Here is an 18,212-nt window from a genome sequence, read left to right as displayed (position 1 = left end):
GGACTCAAACTGTCACTCAAGCTGAGCGCAGCACCTCAGCATGACCTGTTGTGGTGTCAAGTTTTACACATTAATTACACAACTGACAACATCTGTGACTCCCCAGGGACCGAGGCGAGAGGGGCCGACACCAAATATTTTTGTATCCAACATAACAGTGTGAGGTCTAGTTCAGTGACAGGGCATGTTGCTTCGCTAATTCCACGGGTCAAATCGACAAATATCAGATTACATCAAAGCGTTTAATTTCAAATGCTTCATATTTTGAACTGAATGAAGCCTTTTATGGGAAAGTTATAGAAGAGAAGTGTTCCTACCTGGATGGTCTGCGCCGGGACTCCATGCTCTTTGAAGACTTTGTTGAGCCCTGCAAAACACATAGGGGAACAGAGTAGCTTTAAGGCACGCCTATGTATATAACTTACAAATTTAACAACAGTATATTCAACAAATTTTATATTTTCATTATCAATTAATTGCTTTGTGAATAATATGTCAGAAAGCAGTGAAAGTGTTCTCATGTGGTATGTATTATTCAACCAATAGTTGAATACATATCACAAAGAAGAAAGTATCAAATTCTCACATCAAATAAGAATGAAATCAGCAATTGTTTTTTTTCCTTCAAAATAAAAGATTAAAAAATTATTCAGTGATCAAAACAGTTGCCAATTATTTTTCTGGCTTTGGACGAATCAATTATAGTGACACACCAGGTGAAAACATTTTAAGCATTTTAAGATTTTGGGCTATTTTGTTTCCATAACGTCTTTTTTCAAACTGGTGGTAAGACAAAATCCAAAATACATATTTAGGTTTCCATTTTAGTTCAGATTTTTGTTTTGGAAATGTAATCATAAAGTGCCTATTTAATAAGATAATGTCTAAAATGCATATTTAAAAACAAAATTTCTGAAAATTTGTAATACAAAAAAGTAACAGTTTTAATGTACAATAAGTCATCAACTGGGGAAGTTTAATGATGATATCTGTTAGTTGATGTTTTTACCCGTGTCTAATATGATTTTCTTTCAGTTTTACAATACATATCATTTAGAGCTGTTTTCTAAAAATGAGTTTTCTGCAGCACTGACATACACCAAACTTTCCACCTTCTAACCCTATATATATACAGTGTATATATAGAGAAAAATCTGCATTACAGTATATATATAAAATGTATTTTTCATGGCTCTTCTTTATTATGACAACAAAGTCACAGGAGTTTCGAACCTGACTTAATCAAATGTTCAAATTGTTGATCTGGAAATGTATACAAGTCTGCATATTTTATTAGAAAATTCATTGTTTGCATATCTAAACATAACATTTAAGAAAACTAGTAATAATAAAAAAAAACATTGATCTCACTGTTAGCAATCAACTTTTGCAGACAACTTTTCTACACACTTCTTTTTCTAACAATTTCTCACTTCTCCATTTTTGACTTCTCCATCCTCTTTTTCCAAGTAAACTGCTATTATTTTGTTCCAGCTGAGAACCAACTTTTTGGGTGCTGAATCAATTTATTTTTGGTCAAAATATTCTTAGTGTTTCAAAATTAGATGCAGGAAGCAAAATGGAACCAGTTCCATGTAAACGGAAAAGGGGTAAATGTGGCTGAAATGAGCCTGAATGAGGGGTCAAACCCATATATGAACCAACTAGCTGCGATGATATGATGTAATTCAGCATAACAGCCAGAGTCATGCAGTTTGAAATTGTATTCATCCTTGCAAAAATAAACATGTTTCTTCACCCTATATTTAAGACCACATTTTGCGCAAAGTCTGCAAAGTGCACCTTGCGCGTACGATGTTGTGCAGTTCGTGTGAGCACGGCGTCACATGGCACCCTCACAAAGCTAAGCAGCTCAGAGGCGCTTGCAGAGGAAGTGTGGCTGAAGGTGATTGACTGTGTTTAGCTCCACTGTGCCTCATCTGCTGTCTCCCCCTCACACCAACTCGAGCAGGGGGGGGGAGGTCAAAGGCCATGTGGACTTGTGCACTCCCCTGTGGTGTTTAGGTCACATGTACGCAGGAGGGGGCTGTTATCCATCATCATCCATTAGATCAGACTGGCTGGCTGAGCATTGGTGTCAAGAGCACCGCTCGCCTCAGCGGATGACTTTCAGCCTGCTCTGCTCTCCCAATGCCCGACTGTCTGACAGTGTGCACATTCAAAACTAACAGAGTATGTCCAGTGTATTTGTGTGTAGATATAGAAGTATTTCACTTATGCTCCACACTGAAATGAGAATGTTTTTGTTCAAGTTTTCAATTTCTACATGAATTCATGAAGGGTTATGTTAAACATTTATAATGCTTGGTGGTCTACTGCTCCATCTCCTCAGACAGAGTACTCTCTGCTGCTCCGAGAGTGTGGTGTAGTGAAAAATCCAAGGTACATTCCAACGCCGACTCCAAATTAACAAAAGGTCTAAATTGTGCCAGAATGCTGTCGGGCACTCTGAGTGAGTATTGCACCCTTGATTGCAGGGATAAGTAAGAAAGATGCAAATATTACAACAGATTGGCTGTTTCTTACCAAAAAAAAGAAAAAGAAGAAAGAAATCCATAAATTATTCAAAAGGCAAGCTCAAGATCTTCCAGTATTCCACGTATTGGTTGAATTTGTGATCAAATTCTTGGAAAGGATTGAATGAATACAAATTGCCAAAAACTGTGTCATTTACAAATCAGATGATTCAGAGTTGGACAATGTTTGTTTCTGTCCCAGCGAATTCACTTAATTTCAACAAATTCTGCGCACCATCCCTTTGCTCCATTTTACATCGTATTCACATGAGTCTGTGGCCCCAATGAGGGCCACACAAAGCAAATCCTCCATTTTCTGCCTGTGCTTTGGCCTAAACGTTTCAGCATGTTGCCAGGGGCTGTAAAGTGCAGAGTCGCCAAAGGAGGACAGAGATGAATGAGCAAGAAACAATCTAAAAGAGAGGGTTCAGAGACTGACGCAGAGCATGAGGAGGGCTGGGAGTGCTTGTGTTGAGTGGAGCTCTGGGACTTATTGTGCACCAAAGTCAGGAAAAGCCCAAAGCACTCTTAAATGGACCTCTGTGAGGTAAGCAGAACATCCTCCAATTTTTATTTTAACAAGTTAAACACATCTGAGAAATCCCATTAAGTTGGATGCCAACATGCACTACATAGTGCACCACTTCTGCCAGCATGCAAACAAATATTTTAACCCTTTGAAACCTGACCAAAGTGGTTGATTTCTTGCAAAAACACATTGAAAGGGCAATGAGCAATTTAACAACATATGGCCAAAAATTTGTGAGAAAGTTACATGAAAATTGCCTGAAAATGATTCATATTTCTCTGTAACATAAATTTAAATATATAATTATAATATTTGAATATGGCTTTATGGACATTTTCCTTGTTTTGTTTTTTTAAATTCCACACTTAAAAAAAAGAAAAATATAATTTCAGGTCTTTGTTCTTGTCACCCTTTACTGATTTCTTGCACTTTGTGGTACACTTCTTGCCAAATTGCTCACTGCCTTTCGCCCATTATTTTGAAAGAAATCAAACCATTTTGCTCAGTTTACAAAGTGTTACACAGTTTGCAAAAAGTGTATGAACACAGCACAAGAATACTGATGTCGATCTGGGTCTCAAAGGATTATTTAGAGAGTTTGGTGGAGATGGTATTTATATCGGGCTGCAAAGATGGCAGTTAATTCATAGTTTTTGTTTCAAATTAGTCTGAATTGGTGATCAGAGATTTTTATGAGCCGCAATATTTATGTCAAAGTGCAACCATCTGGCTGAATTAAAGCGTAGTGAAGCTACGACCGCTCATAAGACAATAACTTTCTCTGTGGTCATCGATGTTTCTCTCAGTGAAACTGAAACACATCATGATGTTGAAACATCTATGAATGGCGTGTTCATTTTCTAGGAAGATTTGAGGTCGAAGCTCCTGAACATCCCAAACTCTGCACCCTACGACCAGTTTCTGTTTTGAGAAGTTGTGTTAGGGAGGAGAGGGGGTGGAGGGGAGGTAGTTGGTAAGGAGGAGGAGGAGGAGGAGGAGGAGGAGGTGGGAACTGGAGTGGGGGGTCCGGCAGGCCTGTTTCCAGATGAAAACCATCTGCGGAGGTTGACTTTACAAGCAGGCCATTCAAATTAAGCATCTGAGAAAGAGCAAAGGAGCGAAGGAGGGAGGGAAGGAGCGAGGGAGGAAGCTGTTGGGGGCTGGTAAAGTCCGAGACAAGAGACGAGAGAAACTATTATAACAAAGAAACAAGCGATGAAGGAGCAAGCAAGAGTTCCAAGCTACAAGACTCGTGTCAACTAAATCCATCCAACCACCCGTCCACTCCACCGAGTCCTACCTTCCTGAAAAGGTAGCCTGTACTCCATCGCCATGCCCCCCTCAGAGAGGAGAGCCGCCTTCTCAAAGACCCTCCTCGGTTCATCTCTGGAGAGCTCCCTCTGCCTCTCACTGCTTTCTGTCCGGCAGTGAAGTTTCCTCCGTGAAACCTCTCCCTTTTTTCTCTGACAGCAGAAGAGAAAAAAAACACCAAGGGCTCTATTTTGGGCAGCTGCCTGCAGTGGGCCACTGCATGCTCCTCCACAACTCCTCGTCTCCGTCTTCTGTCCGCTCTGTCTTCTGCCTTCCTTCTCTGCCTCTCTGACTGTGTCGGCCACCCTCCCCCCTCCCATTCAGCCTCCCATCACGTTATCTCTCCCCCTCATATTCAACTTTTCCCTCCCTCTCTCAGTCTTTCTCATCTTTGCGTGGATCTAAACTGCAACTTTTTCTATCTCTTGAGTCAAACGTGGGGTGTGATGCATGTTTTCACACACAAGCACACAAAAATCAGCTGACTGGAGCTCTTTAGCACTCTGTGTCTGAAGTCATGTCGAGTCAAATGGGTAGATTCAGTTGTGAAATCTTTGACTTTAAGATGGATGTAACCTTTGCACAGATGAAGTTTATAATGACAGTATCATATCTAAGTATTATAAGTGTTCAACTTCTCTATATTTCCTGTCCTTTTCTCACCTCTCTGTCACAAATACTGTGCAAGACAAATAAAAAATCACAAAGGCTGAGGAATCTCTCAGCAAAGTTTTGCTTTGTTTGACCCTTTGAAACCCGAAATCAGAAGTTATTATATTACTGACGTCTAATAATTTGTGCCAAAGCATTACAAATCATACAATTCTAATTAAAAATAGCATTGCATTTCTTTCTCTCTCTCTCTCTAAAATTAATTTTCAGATCATATTTCGTCACCTTTACCTAATCTCTTGCTGTTGGTGAGACATCTCTTGCCAAGATAAGTCACTCATTGCCTTTTCAGTGATGTTCACAAAAGCAGTCAAACCAATTTGTTCAGTTTTCAAAGATTCAAATATATGTGAGGCATCTGAACGCACCACAAGAAACCTGATGCCGTTCCAGGTTTCAAAGGGTTACATTTATATGAGTTAAAAACTTAAAGTCAACACAAGAACACCAAACCCACCAAAGTACAAACTGATCCAGCGAAGCCAGAGAGGAGCTCATGGAGTCATAAGACGAATCCTTTCGATGCTCCGAGGCGATGAAGTGTGGGGCAAACCTCACAGAGCAACGACACAGCAAACGGCCGTGACCAGACAGCAGCAGCTGCACTCATGCATGTACGCTCACAACACATGCATACTGCACAGACAGTACGTGTGAAAGAGACGTTCCTTAAATCACACGTGTCTAATCACTGTGTGTTTCAGGCTTGGCTCCTTAGTTAAGGTGCAAATTATGACCTGTGAGGGAAAAACTCATGAGCCGTGTATGATACCAAGCTCCCGCATGACAGAGGCAAAGAAGCTTTGGCTCTGCTTTACTACACTGTGTGAGAAAACTGAGGAATAACACAGGGAATGCCAATAAAAGCAGCCCCACACACACACACACACACACACACACACGCACACAGGCACACTGGTGCATTTGTGTTTATTTTGGTCTTTGTGGAGTGGGCACATGGCTTTGGGTGGTAACTCGAAATCGGTTACTTGATCCTTCCTTTTCCAGACAAAATACAATTTGCAGGAAGTTGCGTCACAGACGACAAGCGGCAAGTGAGTCCAAAGCTATTTTCTGTGTGACCTAACTCGCATGTGGAGGAGAGAGAGGTTCCCCCGAAGCCATCAGAACTATTTCATTAAAGCTCCATCAATGTTTATAAAACAACCGTATGTCGGCGTAAGGATGATATCATGGAATTAGTCAAGTGTGTTTTATTACCCATCTCTCCCTGGGGTGTCTGGGCTGAAATCTAATACATAAATGGTGAAAGCCAGACACAGCACCGATGTATAGAGACACTGCGACATTCAAGGATGTGTCCTTGTCAAGCAATTGTGACTAAATGTGTTTTCCAATATGTGCTGCAGCAAATTACAGTTTGCAACAGGCTGAATGTGATGCAGGCCAGTAGTGAAGCATGCTGTATGCTCACAGTAGCAGTACCTATGACTTATTTATCCTTTTATTAAGCAGAAAAGTCCAACTGAGATACAATATCTCTATCAGGGAGTCAATCAATCAACCTTTTATTTGTTACATGGAATTATACGAGGTACAACTCCAAATGTGATCCCATCTGCTTCTTTTTGCAACTCCTTACATTGTTTGCTTGAGCCTTAATTTTCCATTATCCTGGATGGTTCTGGTAATCCATAGTTTCTGGTTGTGGAATGATTTAAAGGTCCAAAAATGTCAGAAGCAACTCTGCTCTGAAGCCACTTCTGAATGGCGTATAGCAGTGATCCACTGCGGGAGCAGGACAGCAACTCACATTCCCACCACACCAGTCCTTGGTCACTATAAAGCACATGCCTTCTTTTATTCTCTCGTCGGAGTGCTCCACTCTGTCGGATCGTCATGCAGAAATAGACCGTTCCCGATATGTTTTCCAATGCCTGGACAGTGGCTAGAGGGCTACTGGATCAGCTGGTGCCCATTCTTCTCCATCTTTTTGTCGATGTTTACATAAAAACTTGATCTTGAGACAAGTCAGCAGGAGAGCTCACAGATTGGTGAGTTGGCTTCTTCATCCCCACGCCACCACCATCCAAAGCTAACCACAAGAAGCACCTCCAACACTTGCAAAACAGAACCTACATTTTATCACAATTTTAGGGGAGCTCATGGAGAGGCGACTGGAAATGTCTGTGCCGAGACATGACAAAGAATGGCGCCATAAGATGAGATGACCCCAGAAAGTGTCCACATTTTATACTGTACATGAGACTGTATCAACCATCCCAGTGTTGCTCAGAATTCTGTCAATATTGGACAATTTTGCACCCTATAATTTATGTTAGTCCCTGTGCAGTAAGTGGTATCGCCCATATCCAGCACAAAGTAATGACGAAAGTAATCACATGCTGTTCCACTTAACTGGCCCCTTGATGGGCGTACCTACTGAAAGGGTAGTTGGTTGCTGTACTCTCCTTAACCTTAACCCTAACCAACCCCACTCTTCTTGGCTTAACCCAACCAATCCAACCAACAAAGGCAAACAGGTTCCAGCAAATCATTGGGAAAGTTGAGCAGGTTATTCCTTCGTTATCCTAGGATTTGCAAAGTTCTCTCCTGGTCCCTATCAAAGTCAACGTTTCACACAGGAAACACCACGGCAGCCTGCTTATAAACTTTTTGTTGTTCAGTCTAAACAAACTACCAAAATCTATTTTTGAAAACATCTGAGGCAAGAAATAGGCAATGTCACAGCTGAATCATTTGACATTTTAGAACTGCATCACCTAGTTTGACAACTTAGTCAAAGCATCATGAGCCAGGTGCATTGCAATGGATGGACCCATTGGCATAAAATTGATTCTAGTCTACTTTTATGCTGCAAACACCCTGCAAACTTGCCCCAACACTCCTACCACTGCCTGACTCCCTTGTCCGCTTTTCATAGCAAATCAATAGAAAGTGCTTATACCAGACACCCTCCATCATAAGATCTGGTGCGCTGTAAAGGTGTGGAGATTGGGGTGGTGATTGGGTCTAAGTGTCATGAAAGAGAACAGAGATCTCCTCCTTTCACAGAACCCCCCCCCCCCGCCTAATATTTCATTAACCATGTACAATATTTGCCTCAGGTTATCCAAGTGTTTTAGTTGCCTAACCTTACCCATATCTTCCTGAACCTGAATCATACCACAGCTGCCATACTGTTGGGAGCATTTTATTGGATGCTATCAACTAATATTATCCGATATTGACATATTTGTCCGGCGTTAGCATTTATATCATTTTGTGTGAACGGAATTTAAAAATGTCTGTCTGACAAGGGTTCAAGAGTTTCCAAATTCTGTTTATTGATGAAATTATGAACCTTTAGCACTTTGTAGCTGCCCTCAACCTTTAACCTTCCTGCACGTGCTTGTATGTGCACCCAAGAGGCACAAATTGAAAACTTTGCATCACGTTACACTAGCTCTGACAAATCCTCCGGCTCACACATCAGCAGCTAATCATACAGTGCGATGCCCTCTGTGTCTGATGTGCCTTTGAAAACAGTGGAGGAAAAAGCTCTAATGGGAGCAGAATCAGCAGTCTGGCTTGATTCCCAGCTCAGAAATCCCTAAATATCTTGTTTTAACACAGTGAGTTGAGCTCCAGTAAGATAATATGATTAGTCAGTCATCATCTAGTGCAAAAAGCTGCTACTTTGTGTTTGATGTGAACATTGTCGAGGCAGACCTCCCACTTGCCTCCCCAATGCCCTGGCCTCACTCCTCATTTCTGTTTACAGATAATGTTACTGAGTGCGGTGACATTTACATAAATTACCTGTTTATTTGGCTTGCCCCAGTTGTGATCATATTTGAGATATGGTGTTTACATGAGCACAGATAAATTGGGTTATTTCTATTCCACAGATACATTTTAGTTTCTTTCAGAGTACTCCAGCTAGTATTTTTTGGTTCTCATAAATGGCATATGGTGTTTATCTGCTCAAACAAATGAACAGAATACTCCAAAAACCTGATCATGTCTATGTAAATGCACTCTTTATTTTTCCTCAGCAGCAGTTTGTGGAGTTTGAGTTGCAGGGTGGATAATTATAATTAATCCAATAGCAGCTGATCTGATCAAATTGTTGGATGAGAGGAGCAGTTATGGCAGAAAGACTGATAGAAAATTGCAAATCTTTTGGTTAGGTTTGTTTCTCTTTCCCTGGATTTGTCTTTCACTGCTCTGTCTGTGCCCAGAGTACGCTCTGGGCTCCAAGAGTGTGGTGTAATGCATCACCAAACAGTATATACTACGTTTTAATGATGCTCCTAATGACAGTTTAGCGCCAAAAATAGAAAATTAAGACGTGGTGGCAGATGTTTTGATCTTGATGGGCTGCAACAGATAGATGCATGTGTGAAAAGCCCGTATTTTTATTGTATTATTATTATCTTATTATTTTACTGCTGTGTATTGCTTTATTATTATCATTATTATTATTATTATTAGTAGTAGTAGTAGTAGTAGAAATAGTAGTAGTATATTGCTGTTACATCATATATTTTCTTATTTTTTTCTTTGTCTCCACCACACATCCAAAAGCCTACTCCTTACTCTACGCACCAATCAATAAACATATTAGTAAATACATATCAGTACCTTTCAAACGCACATGCACACACACAAACACAAATACAGACACACACACAGACACAGACACAGAGACACAGACACACACAGACACACAGACACACACACACTCACACACACACACACATTACCCACAAGCACCCGTCTTAATCTAATCTCTACTCCTGGACTCTTATCATATCATCACATACGTCATCATAACTGCCTCGCGTTATTGATGTTCATGTCTGTATGTCATCACCTGAGATTATGAGGTTCTATCTGGCATTTTTGTCAAACTTGAGTTATGGAGATATTCATATATTCTTATTGTGTGATGACTTATTGTAACTGAGACTTTTTATTGAGAAAACAAAAAGGTTCATATGATTTTGCTATTGAATGCAAAAACTTTAAAGCTACAAACTGTATGTCACTAATTTTTGTCACTTTTTTCACCAATAAAGGAAGGATAGGAGGATTTTCTTTGGGTGTTGAATTGGATTTGTACTATTCTGAGGCAAGTCTAAGCTGCCAACAGTAAACACATAGTGTCCTGTGGACACTCATATTTCAGAGGACATATTAACTAAAAATTTGTAGACTAATGTATCAAATATACACCAGAGGATCTATAAAGCATTTTATTAGTACAAATTTCTTCTATTTTAAGGTGTATTTTGCTGTATTAGAAGCTGTCATTCATGCCAGCTGGAACTCCTCTGTCCACTCAAAATGAACTTCTCTCCTACAAAAAAATACAGCGTTAAAGAGGCAGATAAAAAAAATGTCAGTTAAGTTGAAACTCACCATGGTGTCTACATGTTTGAGAGGGAGGTCACTGCTCGGTGCCTGTTCAGAAAAGACAGACAGAGGGGACACAGAGTGAGATCAATACCAGCAACACTTCATATCTCCAAAAACACCACGATGTTATGCTGTGTTGTGTCATGTCACATCATCTCCTCTCGTGCTATGTCCAAGCTACTCAGTGCCATTCTTTGCCCTAATGTGGCCTGGAGCAGAGCGGGGCTCCACCTTGAATGCGTGGGACCATCTATAATCCCTCTGTGCAAATATTTACACAGAGAGACAAGTCTGCTTCCATTAGCCAAGAGCAGAGAGTCCATCCGTGGAACTCTCTTTTTTAATGCCATATACAGCTATGGACAGAGAGCCAGAGAGAGAGCCAGGGGATCAGACCAACAGAGAGGGATGGGGAGAGAGAAAAGGAGGAAGAAAGAGGGAACAGGCATAAAAAAAAAAACTAGGAGTAGGTGGATATACATTCAGGGTGAAATGGCGGAATAGAGGGAAAGAGATGATGGTAAAGAGAGAGCGTCATGGCAGAGAGCAGAAGAAGAAAACTTCAGAGCTACTTATGATGTCATAAGCTTGTGTGGGCCTGGCAAACCGCAGACTACCACACATGCACAGATGTTACTTGCTAAATGAAGCATGAAAAATTCAGTCTAAGCAGTATTGAATGCATCAGTCATATCCATATGGAGCAGAGGGGACAGGAAATGACTAGTGGCACTTTTTATTGTGGCAAAACTTTTTATATTGTATAAAGTCGCTGATATCCTGACTGGCCAGACAGGACAGCTTGAATTTGATCTTTTGTGATCATGAATTGAGGATCACTGTCTCTGTAAATTTTACTGCACTGTAAAATCTGCCAGATTGAAAAGGTAAAAAAAAAAATCTAGGAAAAATATAAGAAAATATAACTATTCATCTTAATTTATGTTATTTTACATCTCATTTTGAAGTTTACTTTAAATTTAGTTCAATCTACTTAATTTTGTGATGTTGTTGCAACTTAAAAATGATTAGTTCAATTAAATCAATCTTTCTAAGTATTAGCGACTTCAGTAAACCCAGTTTACTGTGGTATATATCTGTATTCTGCTGGTTGCAAACTAGTCAATCATGTATGTATTTTTCCTGGTTAAAAAAACAGAATTTACAGAACACCTAACTACACTGGAAAAAGAGAGTTGTTAACCAACCTAAAATAATTACTTCAATTAGCAATACACACATGAATTAAGTATTTTCAAATTAAGTTATCAAGTTCGATTAACACAACTGTTTGGAAACTGAGTTGAGAAAGTTTAATTCATTTATGTGTTACAGATTGAAGTAATTATTTTAAGTTGGTTAACAATTTCCTTTGGTAAAATTCACCTTGCCATGATTAAGTTAAGTGAGATTAACTTGATTTACTCAAAAGAACAAGTTAATTTCACATTTTTAAGTTGCAACAACCTCACAAAATTAAGTAAATACAGATAAATGTCTAGTTTCTTAACAATTTTAACTGGGAACTATTTTCAGTAGTGGATAGATGCTGATTTCTATGCACAATAAACAAGAACTTAAAGCAGCAGGACAGGCATGTTCATGTTAACGAATAGGTTATCCAGTGAGACAGTGGGACTCATTAGGCATTTTTGGACCAGAGGAACCCCCCTTTTTTCATTGTGTACGCACAACAATAACTAGTTGCAATCTGTGACTGTTTTAACTCCTATTTCAGAGAAGGTAATGCCCCAGGACAGGGGGAACCTTGAGTGACCGCATATGTTGATTGGTTAACACATTAACCAATGCAGATTTGCCACTTTTAAAAAACTTGTTAGCTGTGTAAACAACAGACAACACTAAACACAAACAACAGCTCATGATGAAAAAATAGATGAAAACACAGACAAATGGATCAAGAGTGAAGTCTAGGAATTACTTAGCATATATGTAATGGAAGAAATGCAAGGCAATTTGTACTTATCAAAGCAAAAAATACGAATTTGATAGCTTATGTCATTTTGGCATTTCTGTTGGTGGTGTGAATGCAAACAAAAAATCATCCCTTGAAGCATTCAGCTCTCAGAGGGAGCTCCCCAGTGGGACGTTCCTCTCAGGGAGTCCCCGGGCTGTTGGGTCCAAAAACGCCTATTTGTGTGTTTTTAAGTGTTGTTTAGCAACAATGAAGCTTTATGGCACAGAGGAATAAAATACTATACATCAGGCTTTGGATACACAGACAATAGTTGTAAGTCTGATTAATTCATTGTTGGTTTTGGTGTTTTCATGAGATTTTTTGACAATGAGAAAAATAGACCACCATCAGAATTACTTTTTAAAGTGTAGGACACCCAAGAGTCACGCTGTCAAATATTGGAAATGGCACTTTATAGTGGAAGCAGTCACTGGACAGTCCTGCACGTAGGATTGAGCTACGACACAAAGGATGCTCTGAAAGCTTCAGCGGAGTATAAACATTCAATGAAAAGGGTAAATTATAGTCTGGTCGGCAGGCCCCAGAATACAGACTATACGCCCAGAGTAAACCACCAACCAGGGAGAGAGAGGGAGACTCTGAAATCATCCAAACCAGTGACATACCAACTTACAACATTCAAAAAAACCCAAAGAATAAAGGAAATGGTCATTAAATTACCAATAAAAAGCCAAGTCAACAAAGTTTTTACTCAATGTCAGATCATAACTATCTGCTTTCTCTAACAGTAAATGTGACTGTGTGTTGCTGGTGTGCAGCAGACCAGTGGAAGACAGCGTTGCTTCTAGGAATGAAAGAAAAGGAAACACCAGACTGATGTTTGAGCCTCTAAATGCAGACTGCGGATTTGCTCGGAGGTCAAAAATTGCAGCCGCAGGCATTTTCACACAAATAGGCCCCATTGTGTGTACACCCAGAAAAACACACACAGACACAAACAATTCTCACAATGATAGATTCTAACATGTGCGTTTCCGTTTCATACAATTGCAGCCAGATGGCCGGAGTGTGTGTGCACATGTGTGTTGTCACTGGGGCTTGCAGCTTATTGCATGAGAAAGCCTGGGAAGTTGTGTATCAGCAAAATAGTCAACAGAGGAAGTTTGAAGTTTCTCTTTGCCCTCTTCAAAAGAAACATTTTTAAAGGGGAACTGTAGCACGGAGGAGAGTTATGGTATCAAAGACATTTTTTTTTTTTTTTAATCAAGACATTTCTTGCAAGCCATGCACATTAAATCACTGCCTAATCACAAATTGAAAGCCAGGATTGGAGCTTGGCTTTCAAAGAGTGCATTTCATACACTTCAATGATGAGAATTTGCTGTGTCATTGTGATGTTCAGATTTGAAGTCAAGAGGTCAATCCTCTGGGACTGTGCTCAGAGTCAAGCCAATGAGCACTGTTGACCACGAGCAGACTGCCTGATCAGTGCTTTAAGAAGAGCAGAGACAAAACTGGAGGACGGTACAGTGGATCAAACAGTAGTCCAGAACGGACAAACCAAACAAACCAGGGCAAAACTAACCTCTGGGATGGCCTACAAATAAAACAACAACAAAAAATCACCTCTGCAGCACATTATGTGAATAAAGTTAGAAAAGTTCTGACCTTAATGATGGTATCAAAAATGACACTGGGCAGACAGTAATGCACATCAGAATCCAGAATCATAACAAAAAAAATCACAATCTTGGGAGACAGCATACGTTGTGAAATCTGGATCAAGCAGATGACGACAAGGAGGAATAAGCGCTTAGTCAACCTTGCAACATGGTTAATACATGAGCTCAAATTAGGAGAATGACAAAAATCCCTTAATTATGAGATGCATTTAAGATATGTGCACAAAGCGTCTTGTGTCTGAGAAGCTGCTATTTGTGATTCTTTCTTTCTTTCTTGTCATTACTGTTGTTTTTGTTTTGTACACTTATGCCACAGTGTGTGCTTCAGTTGACAAGGCACACATCTATGTTTTATATAAGTGTATATGTATGTGTGTATATATAAGATAATTTTAAATAAAACATAATAACATATAATAAAATTATAATCCTAATTCTTAAAGAGAGTCATGTTTCCAATGTTTACCCACAATAATGCAGCTCAGTGTCACAATGCATGATTGCACATTTGTTCAATAGCTGAACATCTGACAGTTCCTCACCGTTCAGTTGAATGTATGTGGGACAACAGCAGCCACACTACCCTTTGCAGAGGAGATTGTTGCCGACTCTTCAAATCAAAAACACCAGTACGGTATTTAAACATAATTACAGAAAAAGAGGAAAAAAACTACTGTTCTTTAGCCAAGAGCTTTGCAGCACCTGCACGCAGAGATAAAAATACAAACCTGGCATTTCCAGTGCACTAAATATGTAAGTATCCACTCCATGACTGACAAAACACATACATTTCCCCCAGTGGATATTGTTTGGACAGTAATTCTATTTACTTAAAATGAAAGGATAACACCATCCATTGCAGATGGGTTGGGTTCTCAGACCCCCTGGCACATCCATAGCTCAGAGCCATCCCATCCCCTTCAGCCAAGTCAGCTGAGCATCATATTGCATTTGTTCTCATGAGAGGAGCTAAAAACGGGTGCTGAGCTCCCATGTGGGAGCAAAATAGTAACAGTCATAAAAATAAAAAAACAGTATGATAACATTTTGCATAAAAGGCAAAGAAGTTAAGTATTTCCTGCTTCATAGCTCATTATATCTGGGAGGTGGTGGAGTTACTGTTGATCAATATCAGTGATAACAAGACAAGGTTAAACCTGGTATATAGACAGACCAATTAAAATGAGATACTACTTTCATACCTCCTAAAAATAATAATAATTAAAATAAAACAACACAGTCAAGATTTGACTGGTTGTTTATTCGGTAATATTATGGATGTTGGGATAAAATCCGATCAGATTGAGAGAAATTGTGCATGTAAACGCATTTAGTACACAATCAAGTGCAGCAGGTGGGTCTGAAAACTGTGATTAATGTTTACTCCAGACAGTCTGGGTGTAACTTGCTGCACATGTTTTCTCTTCCAAATAAAGTCCAGCTAATTTGACGATTTACAACCTGTCTGATTGCTCATGTTCCCTGCCCTGTCTGACTTCCTTTCAGTGATGTCACCGTGTTAACCAGATCAAAGAAATGAAGCAGGTGAGCCAAACAAATAATATCCAAGCCTACAAAAACAAAACCCAAGATGTAATAAATTGGAATTTCCTTTTATTAACCTTTAGGCTGCACATGAGTAGTCCCTTTAAGAACACAATAAACAGCGCAATCACAGATGAGCTATAATTACCTGCTACAGGTCTGAGAGTTTAGGAGCCGTCTGCTTTGTTACTCATGCTCCAGCGTCCTTATAAAAACTGTCACAGATGATGAGACACTGTGGACACAGCCACGTGTCCATGTCTCCTATAAGTACACCATATCAGAGTGTGACTTTTAGCCATGGCTCTTTATCTGTGCCAACACCGCTGTGCCATGTGCTTTCTTTCACATGAGCACAGTGGCTCCTTTCACCAGTTTGCTAAATTATAGTCCACACTTTTAGGAAAGCAGAGGTAGCTAGCATGCTGGGAGTTCCCCCCCATGAGTGGCGGGGGATAAACGCAGCCTGAAGAAGCAGGGCCTCTGGGGAAATGACCCAGGGCTAAATATACAGCCGTGCATCTTTAGGAGCTGGAGACACAGCCCATTTAGCCAGGCCCTGCCTGCTCCGTGTGGACAGCAGGGTGGTTAAAGCGCCGCTTTGGGTGTGTGAGTGTGGCGGCGTCACTCGGTGAGACAGCATTGATTGTGAGCGTTGGAACGAGTCAGTGTTTACGTTCAGTCAGCGAGCTGAGCAGGCAATAAGTGATGTTCGTGTGAAACTGAAAGAATGGGAAACCCTTCGGTTATTACTCATAGCTTTACTGTATATGTACATGACTGTGAGGGGAAGCTCTGCTGTTGTTTTCAGAGTGTGTCCTTGTGTCTATGTGTGTGTGTGTGTGTGTGTGTATGTGTGTGAGAGAGTCAGACTGAGGGCTTCCTTGTGTCTATGTGTGTGTGTGTGTGTGTGTGTGTGTGTGTGTGTGTGTATGTGTGTGTGAGAGAGTCAGACTGAGGGCTTCCTTGTGTGTGTGTGTGTGTGTGTGTGTGTGTGTGTGTGTGTGAGAGAGTCAGACTGAGGGCTTCCTTGTGTCTGTGTGTGTGTGTGTGTGTGTGTGTGTGTGTGTGTGTGTGTGTGTATGAGAGAGAGAGTCAGACTGAGGGCCGAGTGCCACTCATTTTTTCCTCTCCCTCCGTCTCCCCTGCACAGCCTTGTGCATTTGTAAGACAGTTCTTTGGAAATATAAGAAAAACATACACACACATCAGCTGGACTGGCAGTGGCATGGCTATACGCACCAGCTCTCCTATGTTTACACTGCATTTTGGACCTCGGCCCACACTGAGAGCTTAGCCGTCTTAGGCATGCCTCGATGTGCTTGTGTTTCAGCTAAGCCGCGTGAATGATCCCTAAACCTTCATTTCACTTTGATGAGAAATGATGCGGCATTCCTCGCCGGTAAGGACATGAAAAGATGAAAAGCTAAAGGCGCAATTACAAGCCACGTTCACCTTAATCACTGTCAATGGGCCTAATTTGCAGAGAATGAAACACATCCTAAAAACACGGGGAAAAAGTATTTTAAGTATACATGAGGTGCCAGAGTGCATGAAATAGCATCAAAATAAAGCTTTTTTAACAAAAACAAGGGCCAGTGGAGGATCCCCTGCACCCCCAGCCAGGGGTCTGACCTAAGCCCCTAATGTCCTAAAAGCAACAGTCTTTTAAATGTTCTCAAATCACAGAAACATACTAAAATCCTGGAAAAGTCCTAAAATCCCAGAAATGTCCTAAAATCCTAGAAATGCCCTAATATTAAAAAAACGTGGAATTCCTAGAAAAGTCTTAATATCCTACCAATGTCCTAAAATCCCATAAATGTCCTGAAATACTAGAAACGTGCAAAATTGCTAGAAACATGCTAAAATCCTAGAATTGTGCTAAAATCTTAGAAATGTCTGAAAATCCCAGAAATGTCCTAAAATCCCAGAAATGTCCTAAAATCCCAGAAATGTCCTAATATCCTACAAATGTCCTAAAATTCTAAAAATGTGCCAAAATCCTAGAAATGTCCTGAAAAAGCATAGAAATCTGCTAAAATCCTAAAAATTTCCTAAAAGCTTAGAAATGCCATAAATTGTACAAAAGCGACAAAATCCTAACGTTCCAAAAACTTCCAAAACAAAAGCAAATGTCCTAAAATCCTGAAAATGTGCTAAATACTAGAAACATGTGTGGGGCTGCTGCGACTGCGGCAGCAGTTGAGAATGCCTGTTCTACACATGACAATGTATTCAATTGTAGGAGACTGATTCATGTCCAATGATAATTCCCAAAACAGTGGAGAGAAATTAAGACCTAAACCATGTCTGTTTGGTTCTTCTGAGATGTCACTTAATGCTGCGACTAACTGCTGATCAGTCTAAATTCTGAGTTTGTTTGGATCTACAGAGCAGCAGCTGTCAACATCAGTGAAGGACAGTAAGTGAAACTCAAACAGTGAATCTACTTGAACACACTTCATGCTGATTGTCTTCCTGTCCTGCTATTTTGAATTTCCTCTTTGTGTCAGACACTATCCATCACAGTGGATGGCACAGACTAACAGATGGGACACAGGACCCCTGGAGAGGCTCCCAGCTGACATGTCCAACAGTGCCTTCCAGTG

General features: G+C 40.3%; 1 protein-coding gene across 9 annotated transcripts in view; it reads right to left on the bottom strand.

Moving 5' to 3' along the window:
- The window catches only part of tns1b (tensin 1b), a 188,047-nt gene that overhangs the window by 65,992 nt on the left and 103,843 nt on the right, over window positions 1-18,212 (bottom strand). For 8 of the 9 annotated variants that reach the window (XM_042494936.1, XM_042494935.1, XM_042494932.1 and 5 more), the window contains 2 exons: window positions 10,438-10,479; window positions 318-367 (listed from right to left, as the gene is read on the bottom strand). In XM_042494936.1, coding sequence (XP_042350870.1) covers window positions 318-367; window positions 10,438-10,479 — 92 coding nt within the window. Of the gene's footprint in view, window positions 1-317; window positions 368-4,366; window positions 4,466-10,437; window positions 10,480-18,212 lie in introns of those variants that run through there. The other variant, XM_042494939.1, reaches the window with a different exon arrangement.

This window comes from Plectropomus leopardus, chromosome 10 (assembly GCF_008729295.1).
Source record: "Plectropomus leopardus isolate mb chromosome 10, YSFRI_Pleo_2.0, whole genome shotgun sequence".
NCBI classification, from domain to species: Eukaryota; Metazoa; Chordata; class Actinopteri; order Perciformes; family Serranidae; genus Plectropomus; species Plectropomus leopardus.
Note: the sequence above shows the minus strand (reverse complement) of the source record. Positions and strands in the feature narration are given on the sequence as shown.